Source organism: Strix aluco, chromosome 10, assembly GCF_031877795.1.
Source record: "Strix aluco isolate bStrAlu1 chromosome 10, bStrAlu1.hap1, whole genome shotgun sequence".
Classification (NCBI taxonomy): Eukaryota; Metazoa; Chordata; class Aves; order Strigiformes; family Strigidae; genus Strix; species Strix aluco.
Genome location: NC_133940.1, coordinates 10892598 through 10915540, shown reverse-complemented (window position 1 = coordinate 10915540; position 22943 = coordinate 10892598). Strand labels below are relative to the sequence as shown.

The window sequence follows — 22943 nt, the reverse complement described above, 5'->3', positions numbered from 1 at the left end:
TACTATGGAAAAGAGGGAACACGATGATGCAGAGGCCATCTGCTCTCTTCTTACTTCTCTTTGAGACACCCTCACCCCGAGGGACTTCTTGCCCTGCCTCCTCTCACCACGGCACCTATTTCAGGTTAGTTGCAGTAATTTTTATCTCCATTGAGAAAACTGGTGGCATTGTAATATTTCTTTCTGGCCAGAAGAAGTTTGAAGTAGAAGAAAAGTAAATTAATCATCAAAGAAATAGTTCTTTATCAGTCCCAAATGTGAGAGGATACAACTTCTGCACCTCTCAAATTATAAATCATAACAGATTTTTCATTTGATTAATGACCTTTTAGGCTCATTTTCATGATTTCATTAGCACCTATAAAAAGTAGGTAATCCCCAAACAGATATTTTACCTAGTGCCATCACTCTAACTTCTACCGGCTTAAGAAAGAGACCCAGCAAGCTGAAGCCTCACATACAACTGCAAAACCTGGCCAGGCTGCTCTTTTGGCAACCTGATTCCAGTTACTGGCCACTGTGTTTATGTGCTGATGCTGCAAGCAGGACCCTTCCCTGAACAAATTCGGACTGCGGAGATCTGAGCAGCTTCTTGGAAAAGTGCTGTTAATTTATGAAAAGAACATCCCAATCTTGCCAATAAAGGGCCATTTTCCAGGAACAAGCGATGAGATGTATGGATGCTAGCAGCTTTGGGTGTTGGGGTTGGTCCTCACAAGTTGCAGGCGATACAGAGAAAGAGCTGGTGACCACAACAGGTGAGTTTTAGGAGAAAAAGTCACTTTGGGACTCAAAAATCTCACTCAATAATCTCTAGACTTTCGTTGGCTGCATGTAACCAGTGTTTGAGTGGCATAAAGTCTCAGCAACACCGTAGTTATGTTTATTACTTGCAATCAATAAAGATTTAAGTGGTGATTGGAACAGCTTTGGATAATTCACATCCCATTCTATGCTCTAATGGATGTAATATAAATGTTATACCCAAAAATGATCATTGCCAAGGAGAGCAAATGAACATGGCAGACAGCACACTGTTCCCTCAAACCAGATGAACCATTGCTCAGAATGAATTTAGAATTTTTAGATGCAATCTTTCAGAAAATGGAACTGCAGAGAAAAGGCGTAATAAGTAAAGGCTCTCCAAAGTACTACTTAAAGGGCTTCCTCAGAGTTATGCAGGATGGGGTGGGATGTGCATGGGTTGCACTGAATCTCTCAGGCAGTGAGGCTGCCTGTGGTCTGGCACCTTTCACCACACTGGTTTTACAAACTGTAGGTGTTCCTCCACCCAATCATCAGCTGGTTTCTGATGTTCTGTAGAATATCTGGGGTACAGGGTACAGTGTGGCATTTTCTCAGCACTATTGCTTGCAGCATCTTGAGAGTCCAAACGTAGCTTTTTTGGGGGTAGAGGGTGAAGAAATCACCCACGAGCTTGAAGGAAGACCAGAATAACATCAGCAGTGAGAGCTCCTCTCTGATCTTGAAAATGTCCTTTCTCCGCTTGTGCCCAGGGCTGAGGCTCAGGATAGCAGAGAAGAAGCTGCAGAAGAGCTGATCAGTGTTCCAGCCCAGGGAGGGATGCCTGGCTGCCTGGCCAGCTCTGGAGGATGCCAACTGCTGGCCAAGAGCTCCAACCATGCAGCTCCACTGCTCTTATGAGCAGGCCCCGCACAGGAGGGCTCAGTGGCTTCTGCAGTGCTACCCAGGCAGGACGTCTGTGTCCCCAGTGGCACCGGGGAGGGATGTGTGCCATCTCACCCAGGGACAGAGTTCACTCAGTGATGAATCTAACAAATTTAAAACCAGTGGCAACGGGGATCCTTCTCACAAGGCAGATGGATGCTGGGTCCAAACATATGGTAAACACGGCCAGCAGAAGCCTTGTCCATTGCTAACAGGTCTGGCTAAAATGCCAGAGATGCGACTTCCCCATGTACTTATTACTGCATCTGCCACAACACGAGATCCTGCGTGGTCACTAACATGCCCTTTTTCATTATTTCCCAGCAGTACAACATCAGATGGCAAATAACTCTGGTTGGAGAAGTGATGTGGAAATGCAGGCGCGCATCACTAGGGATGCGGTATTTACAGCAAAGCTGTTTGCGTTTTAATGTACCCTGGCACTGGCCATTTGGGTATGTCAGGGGAGGCAAAATCACAGCGCCAAAGACACCCCTGGGCTCCGGCTGTGTCACACCGCACGGGCGCGGAACAGCTGTAAATCTGGTCTAATATCTGGCTAGGCCACGTTTATTGCTGATTTGTGGGATCAGAGCAACAAAAAGCCACAGGAGGTTTCTGGCAATTCCGGCCCTCTGAAGATTGCAAGATTAATGAAGCGTGATGTCCTCCCTCCGAGTCGGTGTGTGGCCCTTGCCGAGCTGTGCAGTCAGACCATGAGCTGCATCCCTGCAAAGGCCTCTTCACCCTCCCATCCAAACTCCAGTGATGTGAAGGAGGCGAAAGTCCACGGTGGTACCAGGTCTTGGTTAGTACATTACAAAGTGATTTTTGACTTGTTTTATTGTTAATGCCTGTTATTTTTACCTAATCCCTTTATTTTAGAAATCTGACATATTTAGAGCACTCTCACCTCTGCAGCAGGAATTGTTTTTCTCTTGTTTCTTATGACCAAAGCTGTCCTTGCTGGCTGGAGCATCCCTGGGATTGCTGATGTCAGCACAACCCAACTAACAATGTTGTAATGTCAAAGAGTTTAGACGTTAAATGCTTGGATTTCTAAAATCCACCTCATAGTGTCAGAGGAAAGGCAAGTGCACTAAGGCACAAACAAACAAGCATTTTTTAAATTCAAAATGCTTCCTAAAATCCTTTAGGGTAAAACTAGTGAAAGCACTGAAATAATTGTTCCTGTTGGCATCACTGGCAAATCTCCACTAACTTCAGGGAAAGCAGAGTGGGAAGCTTGTTGCGGTCATGTGGGAAGTGTCACCTTCACCATGCTCTGAGAGGTAAATATCTGAAGGGGACAGGGAGAATGAACTTGAACAACTGCACCATTGCTTTGCACCGAGATTTCAGCCCCACGCATCCACGCAGAGAAACCCCTCAAAGCTACACATCCTTGAGCCGGCCTGCGTGGGCACACGTCAGCACCAGGCGCTGACAAATGCAGAAATCAAGCCCGGGTACTCTGCTTAATTTGACAGGATACCATAAAAATCTCACTAACAACCATCTTGGTATCATTAAAATGTAAAGATAGAAACAATCCAGGAAGAGATACCAAATCCAGCATTATTCTCTAGAGGACATTGCTTGAGGTTAAAGACCCATCTAAATCAAATAAGGCACTTTATTCCCCCAAGCTCTACAAATCCCAGCCTGATCTGTAACTATTGAATGGACTTTTTGTCAGATCTTGTTACTGAAATAACTTCTGACTAGATACAAAACCTGCGGGTGAATGCATTGTCCAAGTGCTCTGCTCTTTCCGAGATCAAATGTACCTGCCTGTCATAATTTACCAGTTTAGCAGTGTCTCCATACCACAGCTTCATGTTTTGCTATGCACTCACGCATGAGGGATGGGAAGATTTCGGATGGGTATGGGTTCAGTATTAAAACCCACTATGTTTGTTTAAAGACTACAGTTACCTGGTACTTCAAGCAGGAGTGAACAGAGCCCTGAAAATACGGGAATAAAAACATATGGACACTCACTATTCCTATTTGTTACCTTCTTCTCAAAATTGATCTCCTGTATTTCACACCCAACATTTAATATTCATGGAGAAAGCACCAGGCATTTCTTCTTTAAGAAATGAAAACTTGGTTGCTCTTTGCTGCCATTTCAGACCTGCACCATTTTTTCCCTGCCCTGGGTTACCAGCAGTTGCACATCTACAAGATTTAATATTTGAGGGACTGAAATGCTTTATGGATGGGCATAGGCAGGGATAAAAGCAAAAGCCATCTAGTTTGAAAAGACAAAGAGCTTTCAAAATTAGAAGATTAAAACTCAGCACCTCAAGCCCCATATATCCCCCAGCCACATAAGAAATACACTATGTGTTGATGGCTGGGATAGTGCTCAGAGGCATAGGGCAGAGAGATAAATCCCCCAGCAGGAGGACATTGATTTTCCTCAATAGCAGAGCCAGAAGCAGTTCCCATTGCTGGAGGTGCCAAGGTCCCGGGTGCCAGTGAGCAGCACCCCAGAACTGCAGCTCCCCAGCTGCCAGCGCTGGCCCTGGGCTCGTCTGTGGCCATCACCGACAGCTGGGCTGGGACCCTCCTTCAGGAGGTCACTGCACATTTCACCTCTTTTGTGCCTGTTGGTACTGAACGGTGTCATGGGGTGACAAAAATCTATGAAATAGCACACAAAGTAGTTTTTAAAATTTGTTCGTGCTGTGATATTGCCAGCAACAGAGCCAGCCACTGTGGGCAGTGGAGACAGGCAGTGGCTTCTCCTGCTGTACTGACAGGGTGCGTCACCTGTGAGGATTGTTTCTCTTCGAAGGGCATCAGTGACCCCTGCACAGGCACACCGGCTTTCGGTTCTGCTCTGATGGCAAATGCCTGGAAAGGAGAGGCTCTGCAAAGGGTGCTGCACACAGGTTTTGCAATGGCCATTTGAATTCTATGCAAACGACCTATCAGGGGATGGGGTTTTTTAGTTACAGCTGAGTATTTAATAGCTGCAATAATTCTCCATAACAGAACTTTGTTCTAGTCTTCATTACTGTGTTTTTCCATAAACAGTGTTCTTTTGGTCATTTCAAGGTTTCTTGCCTTTTCTTTTAGAGGCAGGTTGGAGCAACCACTGTATCCTTGTGGAATCTGCAGGGTTTCTCCTTGCAGTACGCATTTTAAATTCAGGTGTTTTAACTGATCCTGTATTTGCTGCAACGTGGAAGACATACACAGATGCACGATGCTATCGTATCATCTACACACATTCCAAATACACTTGCACGGAGCCAGATGTGTTACCAGCTGAGACTGCAGGTTCCTCCACTCTTCACAGAGAGTTTGCAGCCTGTGTTTGGAAGCAGCAACTGTCTCTAGGAAAGTGTATTTGTACGTTTCATAAATGTGGCTCAAACAAATTAAACTCTGTACTAACAGGATCATAATTTAATAGAAATGCCAAGTGCTAATGCAATAATACATGCCTATTGGATTAGGAAACACAAGCCGTATCAAGTCACTGTAGTTCATTTACAGCGGTGTCTGAGACTTGAGGTACAGATGTGGTGAGGGGGTGAGAGGAAGAGCTACCCAAACAGGGAGGCGTAATAAGGGAGGGCAGATGCTTAATGTCACACTCAAACCTACAACATGGATCTTTCCTGTCATTGCCTGGATCCTTTCTAACCTGGATGGATACGAGCAAGAGACTCAACTTACCTTGTGTGTGGGCTATCCCCTCACCTTCTCTTTCTCTTGCCTCTAGACACATCCATTATTCCCCCCGTCTTCTATGATTTATTTTCCTTCTGGGATGGCTTCTTCTGCGACTCCTGCTCTCAGGCTCTTCAGCAGGCTGCAGGTAGGTGCTGCTTAGTCCAAAGGCTACACAAGATATTCAAAGAACAGCTACGTTGCTTGTATAAAGCTAGAGGTGTCCGAGCCATGATTACAGTGCTGGCGAGCACAGAGAAATCCACCAGAGCAGCACAAGTGCCTGTGTCCACGTGAGCTCAATGCTGAAACATTAGAATTACTTTGAAGAAGAAGAAGAAAGGCATTTACTTTTCCCGTTGTACGTTAAGTGACAGCAGTTACCATTAAAGAGGAAACAGCCAAGCCCAGACCCCCAGGGAGATGTTCAAAGGGAGGGCCCTGCTCCTGCTGCTGGGAGCCCCACTTCAAGCTGCTGGTTTTCCTTTTTCAGTCCCAAGGAGCTCTGCCTTGGCTTTTCCCACACTGATGCCTACAATGCAGGATAAATGAATGACTCATGCAAGCAATTTATGGAAATTAACTATTAAGCACCACAGGTATTATCAAAATGAGTGCATGAGTCACAAGTCTTTCTCTAAGATTTCTTGCAGCCGTAAAGGCAGGATGTAGTGTCACTGCACGAGGCCCAGCTCTACTGCATTAACACGGCACAAGCATGTTTCCTTGTACACTCAGATCCAGCTTCGTCAGGGCAGAACAGCTAGTCCCCACAACACTAAAGGTTACACAGGCAAAACAAAATGGTTCTCATTTCTTAGATGCCAGCCCTGACTCCAACAGCTCCTTCCCAGCCTGGGCAACCTGCTCATCCCAAATTCTCGTTCGGAGTCTCCTAGTTACATTCCCAGGAAAATACCCTCAAACAATCTGCAAAACAGCACAGACATTTCTGCAAACCAGAGCAGGCTCTCTGCCCTTCTTGGCAATGCTCTAAGTGAGATGCTCTGATGAACTCCTAGAGCATTAAGACTTCATTATTGGCACAAAACATACACAGTATTATTTCCTAATATGCTATAAAGTAATAGCTGTCAATTAAACAAATATTCTGATGTCTTCCTTTTCAAGTATTATTTTGCTTTGTCACTAATTTGCACAATGCAATAATTTCATATTACTTTCCTAGCTCTGATCATGAATTAGCTCTGTGCTACTATCACTGGCTCTGACCAGCCATTTTATCTTTTTCCAGCTCATAACCCAGGCCTATAGAATGAGTGGCAAGTAAATTCATGCTGATGAACATAATTTCAAACAAATTGCTCAAATAAATTGTGCTGCTTCTTTTTAAGATAGCCATTTCCCCAAATGTTCTCTTTAAAGCACAACACGTTTGGCAATGGTGCTCTCTAGATGTCAGGTATCATCTAAAATAATGCATAACAGATTTCTTCTAAAAATATGCCACTTAAAAAAATTATGCTGCAAATGCTAACGGCTGTGCTGAAAATGTATCAAAGCAAAATAGCACAGAGAAATGGGGGAACAAATCCCATCTGTTAATGGCCACACTCACAGCTCAGAAGGGTTTGGGAATGTGATGCTTTATGGAGCATGGCTCTGAGGGCAGAACTCAACTAGCATGCCAGAAAAGTAATCCTACGATTAAAAAGAAACAACTGAAAATTGAAGTAGTATTACATCGCATGTCATTTCACAGATGTACTCCAAAAGAGATATCAGCCTAAAAAAGAATATATTAAAGAAATTAAGTCAAATAATTAGCAAGGAATCTTGGCATGTGAAGTTGGCGAGATGCTGCATTCAAACATTCTCCTTCTGTGTTGGTTGTCCTTAAATGTTACCGTGAAGGTATAAGAATACAAGAAATGTATCAACAGCAGAACTACAGAAATTCATTTTAGCAGAAAATTGTTCCTATGCAACTGAATAATTAGTTTCACTTAAGTCACTCAGCCTGCCACTGCCGTCTGCATCCCTTTTTGTCTATTTCTTGTTAAATTCCTATTCAGCCATCACTCAGCTCTGAGATGATAGGACTGTATAATAAACAAAATAATTAGTTTCCAAACTCATAATACACTGTAACATATTCCCTGGAATATGTTTTTTTTATAACTGCTATTTTGCATTCTCTCATGATTAAGAACTCAGCTCACATGTATAAGAGAATTTGAAGACGGTATAATTTTGCCATGAATCCAATGGATGAAACTAAATTCACACTCATTTAGGAGAGCTAAGTGAACAAATTTTGATGCACATACCAGGATGTCTGCACCAGCCAAGTCAGCCCACATGTACTGACATGCATCACAGACAAATTACGTATGGATGGAGCACGTTCCCCTTCAGACTTCTTAAATAAAGACCACTACCGAAATGGGGTAACTCCCTTCGCCAGGGCAGTACCGACAGCCAAGATACTGCAGGGCAGACTGGCACCCTCTGCTCCACACCAGCGCTGGCATATACCGGTAGCACTGAAAATGAGACATATGTCAGCCAAGGCCTTTAAAACAATCTTGTTAAAACAGCACAATCTCTTTAGTCTTAAATTACAAGTGGACCCCAGGAGCATGGGATGCTCACAAGACTAACCTTACAGTCTGTGTAACCAAATAGATTAAAAAAGTTGCAGAAAGTCAGTTGAACACCGTTTATTCCTCCTGCTGTAAGACTCAAAATCCTGGTGAAATTTAAAGTCACTGTTTAATTTTCCAATGGCGATGAAGATACGATAACAAGAGGTGCAGTCACAACTCAGAATCATTCATCACCAAGCACAGGTGAACCACATGCTAAACCGCAGGGAGGAAGAGGATGGGAGGGTATTTTCTGGGTGACTGGGTTCTTTGCGGTACAATGATGGGCACTGGCACAAGCAAACAGGCTGCATACTTACCTCTGGCTTTCAGCGCAAGCTAGAATATCAGATTGCACAGAGGAATTCAGCTTAAGAAACTGGCACCATCAGTCTGCAAGGATGCACAGCTACACACAACTCATTAGCAGTAGGCAGGAAGCGGCTGATTACAAACTCGAGGCGGCAGTTTCCCAAGCCTGGGTCTCTACTGGTGAAGCTGAGAAGTGGTCTGTCAGCTTAGCCGGTAGAGAGAGCTGCCCCGAGTGAGTAACGGTCCCTGTGCCGCCTTCTGTGACGGGGTGTGAGGTCTGCATCTCCACCTGAGGCACCTCCATCACCCCGTCCTCTCCGATTCCCCCCCAGCTACTGCCTCCTTTAAAGGAAAAGGGGAAAAAAAGAACAGTTTTGAAGCAACTCCTCTGAAATGCTCTATAAATGAAGCCGTGTTCATATAAACAATTAATCAGAGAGATGGAATGAGATGATGAGGGAAACTCAGGCTTCTGGTGGGAGGACGGAGAGGAGGAGAGAGAGGCCAGCGAAACTGTCAGGGCCGTAGCACCTGGGGGGCAGCCCTGGTGCTCAGCTACCCCGAGAGGGCAGCGGGCTCCCACGGGGCTGGGGCACAGCCTGAACTCAGCGTTAGTGGCCGATGATGGGGGTGAGCATTGCCAGGAAGGCATCTGCCTGTCTGCCGCAACGCCGTGGCATCACAGCCTGCAGCATTCAGTGCCTACAAAATGCTACCTCAAAAGCAAAACCACTTCGTAACAAAAAAAGCCCTTTGATTCACAACATCTCTAGAAACAACAGCTAACCCCTTCCCTGCCTCCCCTAGCTTAGCCTTCTGCAGGAGGTCTTCTCTGACCCACGTTCTCCTCCCTGGGGACTTCTGCCAGTTGAGCCGTGCCCCCGAGAGTCAACGTCTGTAGCTCAAACAAACAAGCAGTCCTTCATCACAGCGTGTTATGACAAACTGCAGAAAGACAGCGTTTTGTGATTTACGGATTAAAGCAGCAAAACACGCGTCATCATGTTTGCTCCCCTTCCCTCCTCACCGGACACCTCTCCGTGGCATCACAGCACACCTGACATTCACTGACCAGGGCCAAGGGCTTGCTAATGGATGGTATCGCTCTTTGTAAAAGGTCTTTCAGCACAAGCAAAAATAGAAGGATGGCTCTGCCCTAATTATGGCCATTTAAAAATCCTTTTTTAGTTTCCTTAGGGCTGTAAGCATTAGTTGGCTGGGTTTAATTCAATGAACTTGAAGCAATGAAGTTCATTGAAGCTGGTTTGTACAAAGAATTTTCTTTCATGGAGGCAGCATTAGACGATGCAGTGCTGAATCCCAGGAGAATATTAAACATTTAATATACTGGCAAGTGTAACATTATATAAAAATGTTGTGTGAAGGATGAGCAGCAGAGCTAAAAAGCATAAAAAAGCTCATGCTCGTTTCCAGGCTGCTGCTGAGCACTGCAGACCTCCAGTTATTGAACAAACACGAATTCCAGAGCTTTTCCTTCCTTTATTATTACACAGTGGCTTTGGCTAACATCAGAGATGAGCAGCCGAGTAATTTTCTACGTAGCCAAGTGTAAGCAACTCTTATTAACAGAATGCAGCAGTAATTTGCAGTAATTGTCCGAAACTGCAGTTTACTGAAAATACTGTTATTATTGATTTTGGACCAAAGCTGAAGCATTTTTATAAGGAGTTATTGTTCCTTAAGGAACTGGTTTTACTAGCTGTAGGAGAGTGTCACTATGAAGATTTATCTCAGTACTTTTCAGCATAACAATGTATTTTAAATTAATTTTCTTGGTAATTCCTGTACTCAGGGTGACCAATAGTACCCAGTCTACTCTAGCTACAGCTTCCCCTCACCAGGTTAAAGACTGCAGAAATTGCCAGTTTTACAGGGTAAGGTTGGCAATATGAAAGCACACTAGTTAACTTTTGCAATACAGAAGCTCATTGAAGCAACTTTGAGAGCCTTGCTACTGTACAGGCTGCTTGAAAGACTGGGGGAAGCCTCAGCTCAGCAGAAGGCAGTGACAGTTTTGCCACTGCTGTCACTGGAGCTAGGATTTTAATCCACATCTGTTTCAAAAGCACAGCAAACAGACTCTCCTGCACAGGTGTGCGCAGAGACTGGTCAGTGGCATACAAAAGGTGACGTTTGAATATTCTAGGCAAAACTACCAAAACTTCTTTCCTTAAGATTCATTTCCAGTTTAGTGCATCGATACACTTTCCTGTTGCAAGCAACCTACCTCTTGTTTCAGCTTCACCTATTGCAAGCTCTAGCATTAATGGGTGACTACCACCTCTGCTTAACATCATGTCTTTGCTGTGATTGTTGCTTGACTCATCTCTTGAGCCCATGCTGCAATTAGATGAGCAGCCACCCTTTCTCTCCCTGAGCTACAGACCCACCCAAGCAGCTCTTCTCCCAAGACCAGACTTTCTCCCAGGGGCTCTGGTGGCACCAATTCCAGTTCCAGACAGCAAAGCAGCACGTGCTGGTACTGGTTTCCTTGACCCCTCCCCAAAAGAGCAAAGGAGAAGGGAGCCCTCTTGCCTCCAGGTATGTGCTGGCAGGCTGATCCTGGAGAAAAAAGCCTCTCAAAAACCACTCTAGATCACAGCTAAACCGTGGAGAAGGACCGGAGCCTTGCCCTCAGGGGTTAGTACGGCGGCCAAATGTGATCACTGGTTTCTTGTACAGTTACAAGTACTGATTTGCTCTGCGTAGGTCCCACCAATACTGGACTTTCTATCTGTTAGTTAAATAAGGTTTCCAAGCTTGACCAAGCCTGCTGATGATATTAAATAAGACCATTTCTTTGAAAGAGCTACTGGGCAAGCAAATGGCTTTTTTTTTCCCCACCACAATTATTCAAATGGTATTAATCCGTATTTTTGTTGTTTTTCTTTTTTTTTTCCTTGAGAAGTAAAATAACAGCCTTGCCGATTACTCTTTGCTAAGGTACCCGATTGTGGTGACATTGAGGCTGACCTTGGAGTCACCTCCCCCGCTGCCGCACTCTCCTTTGTCGTACCACCATTTGTTTTTCAATTTGTCCAAGAGGCCTTGCTCATTCAGTTTTAATACTGCCAGGTTAACAGCATTTCTTGAAACGATAAAACATAACTTGTAAGAAAAAATGCACAAATGCTTAGGAAATCGTAACGTATAAAAAAAGGAGCACAAGAGGACAAATTGGCTAAAATTTCACAGAACGTGGAGCTATCAAAATGTCTGTACAGCAAATACAGGGTTAAATATTGGAAGGTGGCATGGAGGATAACATTTGCTCAAAACTGAAGTGTGCGGGATGGGGAAATCGTCTTTGAGAAAAAAAGTAACAAGAACACCACATCATGCAGTTAACATTCGTCACATATGGCAGGTTAACTCGGCTTTTACCATTTAAATTGAAAAAGCCATTGAACTGTAAAATTAAAACAGCAACAAACAATCAGAAAGGACAACACGAAGAGAACACTAAAAAAATGGATGCATTAAATAAACGAAACCATAATTTACCGTCTTATTTAACTCCATGGAATATTGAAGATTTTAAACTTTAAAGTTACCTCAAAATCCACAAGAAAGAAAATGACAACACAATACATCAGGGTAGGTGGAATACTATAACAACATGGATATTGTTATATTATTCCACCCACCTTAATGCTGAGCCTTTGGGTGTTGCTACACCATAGCCCTTGGAATCCAGGTTGCCTCCAACTTTCATGGTGTCGCAGGGCTTGCGCTGCTCGATGTACTCGTTCATCGTTGACTCCAGCAGGAAGGCAAACTTCCCCTTCGACTTCCGCACCCTCGCCACCCCGTCTGCTGTCGTTTTGGTGAACACCGAGGGCTCGGCCGACTTCATGTACGACCACATTTTCTCATAGACGGCTATTTTTGACCTCTGGGAGAGACGAAAGGAGGGAAATGAAGAGCCATGTTGGCAAGGGCACAAGACTGAGCTCCTTGGGCTTAGAGGTATAATTAACACCCTTTAACTGATTAAGGCTAACAAATAAAAAAGTCAAGGTAGCTTGGAGAGAGACATATTGCCCCCTGAACAATGACCAAACCATAAAATAGTTGGGGAGGGGGAAACATATCTCAGACATTTATTCTACTAATTGCCATGTAATTGGCAGCCCGGCACTCAGAATGAGAAATGGCGCGTGCCTGTCCTGGTGCCTCTGTTCCTGCTCTGCGATGGGTTTAGCCGCCTGCATGCTGCTCTGCTGCTGAACCAGAGGGAGGATGTTAAATCCTAGCTCATCCATCACGGCCAACAGATGCAAAAGAAGCCTCTCCTATTCGCACAAATCCTCAGCATTGGTTTTTGTGCTAACTCGCAGCTAGGAAGCACCAACATTTGCTTATTACAAGTTCCCAGCAAGGCAGGAGTCTGTTTTCACAGCAGCAATGGCAGGTCTATGATATAGGAGACCAGGGCAGCTCTAGTGGCTTCTAATAGTGATGCTCATATGAGGGATATAAATAGTAATTACAAAATCCTTTATAAATCAATAGTCAGACTTCCAAAATTCAGTTTCACATTTTCCTAAAGATAGCAAACACAAATATTAACAGTAAACTGAAAAAAATTGCTGGTTAGCTGCTTGTATGTCATGTATATATATATTCTTTTCCTGTTTTCCTCATTTTGAGCCTGAGCCAATCCTAACAGCCTCTAGCTCAGCATACAGGTTTTGTGAACCTGGAAATGTTGAGAAATGTGTTACTTCCCCTTCTCCCTCTTCCCCATCAGTAACATTTAAACCACCCTCAGATCTTAAAGCCACCTCCAGACTCTTAAGCATTTGTATCCTGGGCTACTGGTTAAACTTTCCTGCTTGGTCGACAGAAGGCAGTAATGCCAACTGTATTTCTCTAAAGTCTAGAAATCCGAAGGATTTATATAAGGCTTTCGGTCGAAGCTGTGGGTATCTCGAATTTATGCCTCCTACTCCTTGCCAGTTTCCTGTCCACAGCTTTCCTTGCAGAATGGGAATGAGGCAGGCAGTAGCTAAATCTAGTTCAAATTTAACAAACTTGTGGCAGAAGACTGTTAATGTCCGTCAGCTTGATGATCGAGACATGTTTCCTCCTCATTCAGGACAATTTAATGTGTTTTGAATAATGTAATGCTTAACAACCAGTCTCCAAATATTTCACAGGGAGTAAGACCTGACTTTACCATTCTTCAGATTAACGTGCTCAGCTAGTGTCGCTATGATGGATGGAGGGGAGCACGGAAGGGAAGATTTTATTTTAATTATCCTTCCTGATGAGCTGAAAAACAACTAAAAATGCAAACCAATTAAAATCAGCCCAATCGACAATAGGAAATCAGAGAGACAATAATACAGTGCAGCTTTGTAAGGAGCTGACTGGGTGGTGGGGTGTGAAAAACCAGCAAGGATTTCAACTGAGAGCACTTCTTGGCTAAAGATGGGCTGTACAGCTTCGTTCATCCAGCATCAGGAGTGAAGAAGCAGTGGGAGGAAGTGGGATATAAATGGGGCCTGAAATGGTCCTTACACAGGTAAAAGAAGGAATCAGGGGATTTGCCTGGCTTCTCCCTGCAATAGCAAACACTGAATAACCCAAGATGAGGCCTGTGGCTCTGAAGCCACGGGGGGAAGCGCAGCAGCCAGCTCCTGGTGGGAGCGGGTCCCCGCTGCCCTGCGCCCACACCACCTGGCACTGCCTCACTGCCTCTGCCAGCCCCCGATAGCTGGGGTGGGACAGGGCAGCTCCGAGCCCCAGCCGACGGCGGGACCGCGGGCTCTGCCCAAGGAGAGACGTCTCGCTGGGGCTCTCGGGCCGGCACCCACGGGCCAGCAGCTAAAACACGCTGGTAGCTGCTTTATCACCCATTACCTGAGGCGCCTCTCTGAGCATGCTGACCTGGGTCTCCTGCTTTTCCAACAACCCCCTTGATGCAGGTGGGCATTTTCCCATCTCCTTCCCTGCTGGGAGCTGCCGAGGGCATGGTAGTGCTCCGAGGCACCCATCACCTGCCGGAGGGGCCATGGGGACCCCAGGGCCACCAGAGATGCTGGGAGGTGGTGGCTGCCACCGGCTCAGTGGCTGCCACTGTCCTTGTGCCCTGTGGGCAGCAGAGCCCACACCTGTGCAAGCAGCAGCTCAGGCAGAGCACGCCTTGGCCCAAGGCACAGCATTGCCCACGGCTGACCTGCCTGCTCTTCTTGTGCAGCTCCCTCACACAGAAAGGGAACAGAAACAGCCTGGCTGGCCAACGCAGAGACCGCGTGAGCAAGGGCAATTCTGGCATGTCCTAGTTTCAAGGTGCTTGTTGTCCTCACAACCTTCGTTTTCTTTTAACATGAATAATACAAATGCACCTGCCCATTTATATTTGCAAATGGGCATCTAAGGGACAAAAGGAAGGTAAAAATACAGCTTTACTCTTTCTCTTTATATCTCTTAGCAAGGTAAAGTGGCCTTCAAAAATTGTGCATGCACTACGCATGCTTTTGCTTGTTTTCCTCTGCAGTGTGCCTTTAATTACACAGATAAACCAGAATTTCTTTTCCTTTTCATCTTCTAACTCACACCGGAATATCTGTCTTTAATAAGTTCTTTCATACTCTTTCCAGCTGGCCTGACTACCTAAAAGCAATTGCCAATACATCTGTGCATTGTTAATAATAACAGTTATCTGATGAGTGCCAGCAGCATGCTCAGGGCTGCAAATGGTCCAAACAAAGCACGTTCCCTGCTCCAAGGGCGAAGGGTGAATATCATCATTCATGCTTCAAAAAGCTGAATTCCACAACTCAAAACCGGATCTCTTTTCAGCTTTAACAAATAGCCTAAGCTTTATAGTTTGCTCCCTTCATTTAACTCTTTTGGATGATGTGGTTAATAAAAATCACTACATTGCTATATGATCATTGCCCACCTCTTCTTCTGCCAAGTGGTATTTTCATAATATCTTGTTATTATCAAATTAACGAAATTAGTATAGCAGTCTAGTAGAAATAGACAAAAATGCAAGCTAGAAATGAACACAGCAGGTATTGACTGGGAAAGGTTAAAATAAAATGCATCAGGTACGTGTTGGTTTTGGAGTGGCCAGAGCCTAGTGGGGGAGTCTGGGTGAGGACCCACGGATGGCCTGGGAGCGGGGACTGGGGAGGTGATGGGCTCCGGCCACTGCATCCTGCTCAGTTAGTGCTGCTCTTTGCAGCCATTCCCCTAAATTCAGAGTGAGGCCAAAATAACGATTTATGAGGAGGCTTCCAGATGAGCTGGGAACCCTGCAAACCCACTCGGAAATGCTTGAGGGCATTTTCTGCCCCAGGAGCCATATTTTATACCTGGTCAACAACATGAAACAACCAGTTGACAAAAGGTGGTCAAAGACACAATGAGATGAAATGAAAGACAGTATTTTGAGTAAATATTTTCCTTTTTCCAATTTTCTAATTGCCTCAAAAAAACCCACAGAAACCCCGAAAAGACTTTCTGAAAAGGAAAATTTCTTCCCTTTCTCAAGCTGCAAATCCTGTGCTGAAAGAACATTTTCACCCATCTGTCCTCCTCTGCAGACACTCCCAGCCCCTGCCAGAGCCTGCGTGCCCCCCCTGGAGTCTGACACCTGCGAGAGGGGCCAGGCAGCAGGAGCAACTATAGAGAAAGGATTTATACTCCAAAATAAGCTAAGGTCTGACAGAACTGCACTGCTGCTAGAGTTCAGCGACAGTAAAACATTCTCCCTCTCATTAAAGTGTTACTTTTAAAAAGATATTTAGAAAAAAAGCTTAAAAGCAAAGATTTAAACCAATTCAAACCCCATAACTGCAGTAACTCCCTGTGCTCTGCAACTCCTACTGCATTTCTTTGATATTGCTCTCAAGAAGTCTGTCACACACATTTCCTCGGGATTTCAAGGGGATATTATTATCATTTTTTTCTTAAAAGCAACATTTTCAGTGTTTCATCTAGGCCTTGGGACACATTAAAGTGTCTTTTCATTACTGCAGCCTTACTGCAGATATAAATAGAGCTGGCCTTTGCTTTGTCAATAGTGCTGGCTTTTTTCTTTATTTAGAGATGTTTATGCAGAAGAATGAGCCACACACACCTCAGCACAAGGGTGTAGGCAGCTCCCTTTCGTGTCAGCAGAGCCAGCAGCTCTCATGCTGAGGAGTCACTTCACTTGGCCCATTACTAACTAGTACTTAAATACACATTGCTTCTGGGTAGCAATGCGTTCATTTTAAAAGAAGGTGCCAATTCAATCAGTCCAGAATTTTAACACCATCTTTCATTCTAATTCTCTTAGTTTTGATGCGTGGTTGGCTCCAGCGCTGAAATGAAAAGTCAAGCAAACCCAGAGTGTGCCAGAGCATCAAAAAGCGCACCCGGATGGGGCTGGGCATGCGTTACCAGCAGCAGGAAGGGGGCAGGTTTACCTCTCAATTGCGGTTATTTCTTCAATCCATTCAACGACGACAAAAACCCAGCACCCGCAAACCTGGCTCCAGCTGAGCACAACCAGATGCCTTGGTTTCACTTTTGCACATTCCAAACCGCCTAGAGATATACTGCAAAACCCAGCACATCTTAGATGATTCCTTGACATTGGTTAAATTTAGCTCTAAAATATCTTTGTGACTGAAGCCTTCTCCCATTGACCGAATTACCTTTCCCCTTCTGCAGACATCTGTCTCACACTTCTGCTAGAAGTGACATTGTGTCACCTCCTCCACCACTGAGTAGTGGTGAAGCTATTATATTTGAAAGAAACAGCATTTTCCCTCTATAGTTAAAGGATGTTACAGGGATGTCCTTTGCCTATTTTAGAACATTTTGCCCTCTCTGCCACCTTCCCTGCAACCTGTAGGTCTTCTTCAAAATGCTCTCATGCACCCCATTGGGCTATTTTACTAAAATGACCAAAATGGTCCTTTGTTTCTTCTGACAGGCACCAGGAAATTATTTCCTAGCCATCAAGCTCAAAATGTTCTCTTACAGGTGATTATTGTTGATCATCCAGTCACCCAAATCAATTTTACTTTTAAAATTAATCTATGTATTCTCCCTTTTTTACTCTATGTTTAAAATTTTAGATTATACTCATGTTAATTTTTTTACCTCTGTCTTCAAATCTAGAAGAGTGATAAACAAGCTTAAAAAAAAGGAGGAGAGAAAGAGATAAGATCCCCCCAGTAATTCAGGTGCTGGGCTATAAGGAAGGACAGGAGAATGTTTCATGCTGGGCAGTATCAGTGTAAGAAATGGAACAGGCACACTGGAGAGGGAGAAGACCCAGAAGGAAGCCAGTTACAGCTGCCTGATCTCTCTCAGGGATGGGTCCAGACTATGTAAACTTTAATATACTTTGGAGTAGGTCAGTATACATTGAAATGCAGTAAATCCAACAGGGAAGAGCAGCAAATGGGAGACAAGTGCAAAGCGTACGGAGCCCCTGACCACGGCACGCATACAAAGGTAGGCAGAGACATCGATAAATGACCTAAAGCAGCAGAGTTAACACACTCCTCTGCTACACCAGCCCTATGACACTTTATAGCTCTTTAACAAGGGAAATTTATAGCCCTAAGTCAGACAGATGTTGCTGATACAAAACACAAAGGTCCGTACTAAAAACAGTGCAGGTATTTAATCTGAATAATACATGCTGCCTTTATATAGATGCACACCTCACTGATATGAACTTAGGTAGTTAAGTTTGAACCTCAGCTTCATTATCATCACTCATCGCTTTTCTTCCGCATGTGCAATTAGCTCTTCTACAGCAGCTAATGAATCCAGTAGCTTATGAACCATTAAAAAGCAAGTTACTAAACAGGAGTGAAAAAATCCTAGAAGACTGCCTTGGTACCACTGCTGTTGCCTGGCTTGGGGATCACTTTGAGATCCAGCGGTTTTAGGCAGTTGCTTTCTTGGGCTTTCAATATGGCAAACTGCAATGGAGTGTCTTGGTCTTTTGGAGAAGGCTTTGATTTGATGCCTTTCCGCTCCCCTGCAAGCTTGACGTCAAGTCACCCCTGCCACAGCTGCTTCTGGGAGGAGCGAGGGACAGTGGTTGGAGCCCCTAGACCAATATCAGCTCTGGAGCACATGGAGGCTGGCCTAATGATGCTACATTAATAATAAGAACATGATAAATATTATTAGTAAGGTCCCTCTGCCTGAGATTTCCAAGCTCTTTACTGAGAAGGTAAAAATAGATCTCATGAAGGCCAGAGGGCACCATTAGTCCCCTTTCCCAAGTGCAGACATGAAAGCAGAGATGTCATTTACTGAAGGTCATAGGGCAAAGTCTAATAGATCAATGTCACAGCTTTTAGCCACAGATAACTTGTGATGCCAGCAATTTACTTACCTATATGGACAGAAAAATCAATCCCATCATTACATGAACCTCTTGTTTTTATTACATTCTCACAGAAGAAAGTAGGTCAGATGCCATGAGCATGCACAGGGCATTTCTCTTTTAGCAAGATAACCCCCAAACCTACCAAACTCTACCCATGGTTTATGAATTTGTGGGATGCCACAGATAATCAAGGTTCAAGCATGAGTATGTAAACTAGTCTGCATATTTGCAGGAATACACAAATCTTTGGTAACATATGCATAAATGGAAAAGAAAGCGTGAACTGGTGAAAAATAGTAATATCCCAGAGCAAGGACGGGAGTCCAGCCAGCAGCTCATGGAGGAGGCGGTGGTGGGGAAGGAGGGTCAATGGCAGTGCTGCACACACAGGCAGCTGGGGAAGCAGCCTGCAAAAAAACCCTCCAGGCTTCAGCAACACTGCAGTTTTCTACACCTGACATATATAGTGGCCCAATTACAAAAGAAACTTTATCTTACAAAAATAATACAATATTGTAGGAGTTTTCTTTTGAGACTTTCTTCCTGTGTGTGATGGTCATTTTGAAAATGTGAGCATCGGCAGCAGGCAGGTAACGCGCTGTAGCTGCTTTAACAGACATCTTTTGTGGAGTGAGCTCTGCTCACACAAACAGACAAGCAAAGAGTCACTCTGGCTGTAACTAGACGTGGCTGACATGTCAGTAACAGTCTGAGCAGCAGAATGTAAATCAAGAATTTAAGACATCCTTTCCTGGCACAACATTGAACTTCAGACTACGTGTATATTCATCTCCTCACTTTATTGCTGCCATCCATTCCTCCCCGTTGCAGTACTGATGGGGAAATTAAAATGGAAGTTTTTACCAAGAGACAAGCTGCCTTTGTAAATCCTCTGTGATTCACGGCCAGAGCCGGCGCTCGGCCAGCGCTCAGCCCAAGGAAGCGCACTGCGAGCGCTGGGAGACAACCGGGGCTGGGTGGCAGCGCTGGGGATCAGGACGGCTGTGCTCTGCGAGCGTGTCTGTCTGTCTGTCTGTCTGTCTGCCTGCCTGCCTGGGGAGCAGGAGGCAGCAGGCACCCAAGCCTGCCGGAGGGAGGGATTACGTCAGCCTTCAGGCTAAGGGGCATCTTTCCAGCAGTGACATATTTAGTAGAGTAGGCTTGTCTGGGCAACTGAGCGGCACACCAGCCCTGCTCTGGATTTGGTCCGTAATAAATTAACAGAGAACGGCGTTTCCAGCACACGATCTGAACGCTGTCAGGTCTAATGAGTTTTCAGCTCCAGACAGAATAGGCCAATATAGAGGCAATGATGGAGAAATCCCAGTGGACTGCAAGAGGGGATGTTTCATATTCACATCATTAGTTTCTAAACCTTCATGTATTTTCTAATTATGCAACAGTAACAGTAGCAGCACTGTGAGTAATTTATCAGCACCCATGTATTTTAAATGAATCCCTAACAAGCATGTATTAATGTGACACAGCAGTATTACGTAAAGTAGGAGAGACTTGAAAAACCAGGGTCCTTGCTGTCTTGAGCAATGTCATTATCATTATCATAGAGCTGCTCTCCAAAAAGTAGAACATTCAAACAGCAAGTGATTTTCCCCTAGGCGCTCTCTGCTTGGCCTCTGTGGTGCAGACACAGTTACGGCGTTAACCCACTGCTAGCTGCTGTGCCAGGCTCCCCAGGGGCTGCACCCACCCGCCCTGCCTCACCCAGGGAATCCATTCACCCCTGTCGCGCAGCCGGCAACCCTGCTCTTACGGAGATCCACCTCTGAGCAGCATCCACACACAGGTGAGCTGGAAAGCCTAAACCACAAACATAAGTAGAGCTGATAGACAAATGCCATCTGTTATTGAACATAAAGGAGAGATTTATTCAAATATTTGTTATTAAGTGTTGACCGAAAGCTTCGTTAAATCCTGGCTTGATTGCTGAAATTAGTAAAATGGTTCAGCCACCTTAACCCCAGTACCATCCAAACATTTCCTTTCTAAGGAGCGGATGATAGATGAGCTGTTAATTTTAGTTCCCGTAAGGATACATTCTCCTCTCCAATCTATAGGCTTAAAGACATTAGATCACTTCATGGGAAACCATTTCTTTTGTAATTATGTCACATTTGATTTCCTGCTGTCTTTAAAACTGCCTGTTAGCCATGTGGCAAAAAGGAGGTTCAACAGATTAAGAGAAAAAACCACCCACAAATAGACCATCCCTCATTCATGCAACAGAGATGGCTGTGATCCCTCTGCACACATACATTCACAATTTAATATTTGTGCAGATCCCCACCTATATCAAACAGGGAAGGGAGAGAGAATATATGGGTGAATAAGTTTTTCACACTTTCTACGTTGAAAAACAGTTAAAACACATTACTTTCTCTGATTAATCGCTGCCACATTCCCTACCAAAGATCTATACAGCTCATATTTGAAACTATCACTTTTCTGTGATGTTCTGTTCTTTAAAGTCCATAAATACAATCACACTTCAATATTTTTGTCAAGCGTTTATGATGACTGTGTTGTTTTGCTCGATGCCAAGAACACAGAAAGCTTAACACTGCTAATCATAGTTTTATCCAAAGGCAAAAGCAAAGCATTTGTATGAATGCTGTGCTAGAAACAAGTCCTTCATCTTCACTAGCAAAGTAATTTTGAAATTAAAAATCAAAGTGTTTAACTACAGATGAAACCCTTAATGTTGCATGCAGAGAGTTCACTATGGTGTTTTTAATAGGCTCTAATGATGATCTCAATATCGTTTGATTGCACAGAATGCATAAAAATTGCACAGCAGCTATTGGTTCATAATTCAAGCCTTTTCCTTACCTAAACTGCTTGCCAGTAGAATTTATTTCCCTTACTTCTTGTCTTCACACAACCTTATCATCAGAGGAAAGCAAGGAGCTCTTTACCTTCTAACTGGGTGTAACACGCTAGTGCTTCAGAACGCATTACGGTCTTTATTTCTCCCTCCCTCCACCCTGTCTGTGTCCTATGGGCCTGTCTGCCGCAGCCTGCCCATACCGAGGGCCCCTGGGAGGGGCCGCAATGGGGAGTCCTCCCTGCACGCTGCCTGCCGCGGCGGGATCCGGCGGCCGTTTGCTTACTGGGGCCAGGAGGGACCAGGAGGTCACCAGTGTCACTGCAGCCCCACCTCGTACAGCCCGTGCAAAGCACTGTCTGAACATGAGTGGAGGTTTTAGTTATCCCAAGTGCTTTTAGTGGAAGGTATTTCAAAATCCTCTTGATGGGTTTTAGGAACTTTTTTAATTTCCAAGGAATTTGAGGTCAATCCATTCATTTGTTCTTTCATTCCTTTTTCAGATAAATGTTTATTTCCTGCTTTCGTGCTAATCCGTCTGGTGTTTTTTTCTTTTCGTCTGAGCAAACTGTTTTCTGTATCGGCTTTAGTTTTACCAGCTAAACAAGTTGTACTTAAAATTCTTTTCAAGAGATACCTCATCAGTCCTCTTACCATATTGACATACTTCTTCTGGTACCCATTGCCATGTCAAAGCACCTTTCCTCAGCATGGGCAACCAGAGATGCAGACAGAAACCCAAAGCCTCTTGCCAGAGCATACCATGCTTTTCTCTCTGCTCTTGCTGAACTATTCAGACTTGATGAAACCAAGAAAAGAGAAAAAGGGGGATTGTCTTAGGGGCCATCCTTAACATGACATCCTGTGTCCTAAAAATTGTAGTTCTATATCAGATTTTATGTATCTATGAAGTCCAGAAAGGCCTCATATCTGGACCTGGTTTGGAAAGAACTACTTTTTGAGAAAACTGATGAAGAGGAATTTCAAGTGTTGAAAGTGCCCACAAAGGTGTAAAAGAACAGTACTGCCTTCTTGCAAAACATTAATTAAGAGCAAAATATTACTGAAGTGTCTGGGCAGGCCATCCACATGCAAAAAGAAGTGAAGTCTTCACTCAGGAGGCACAAGGAAAGCATGTGCAGACTCCTCGGTACCCTCAAGTCAGCTATCACTCCCCTGTGTCCTGAAGCAATGGAGACTTTAGCCTTAGCTGTGAATTTCATGCTGTTTTGCAAAAAATTCCTAAAAATACTATCTGAAGTATCTAAGTTGTGCTTGAAGGCTGTCAGCCTGTTTGACTCCTCCAGGCACTGAGCCTAAAGTCTTTATCAACAGCAGGAGCAATGTCAGTGTCAAACTCTCTACCCAATACTCATGAACATCAGTGCCAGGTAGGAGTAACCAACTGTAAGAGCAGGAA

The 22943-nt window shown here is 44.4% G+C and overlaps 1 protein-coding gene across 5 annotated transcripts in view; it reads right to left on the bottom strand.

Moving 5' to 3' along the window:
• The window catches only part of GRIA3 (glutamate ionotropic receptor AMPA type subunit 3), a 156620-nt gene that overhangs the window by 11293 nt on the left and 122384 nt on the right, over positions 1–22943 (bottom strand). For 4 of the 5 annotated variants that reach the window (XR_012624607.1, XM_074835240.1, XM_074835237.1 and 1 more), the window contains 2 exons: positions 11969–12216; positions 11295–11409 (listed from right to left, as the gene is read on the bottom strand). Coding sequence is in view for 4 of the 5 variants with exons in the window: in XM_074835240.1 (XP_074691341.1) it covers positions 11295–11409; positions 11969–12216 (363 nt within the window). In the remaining variant the exon portion in view is untranslated. The remainder of the gene's footprint in view (positions 1–11294; positions 11410–11968; positions 12217–22943) is intronic. The other variant, XM_074835241.1, reaches the window with a different exon arrangement.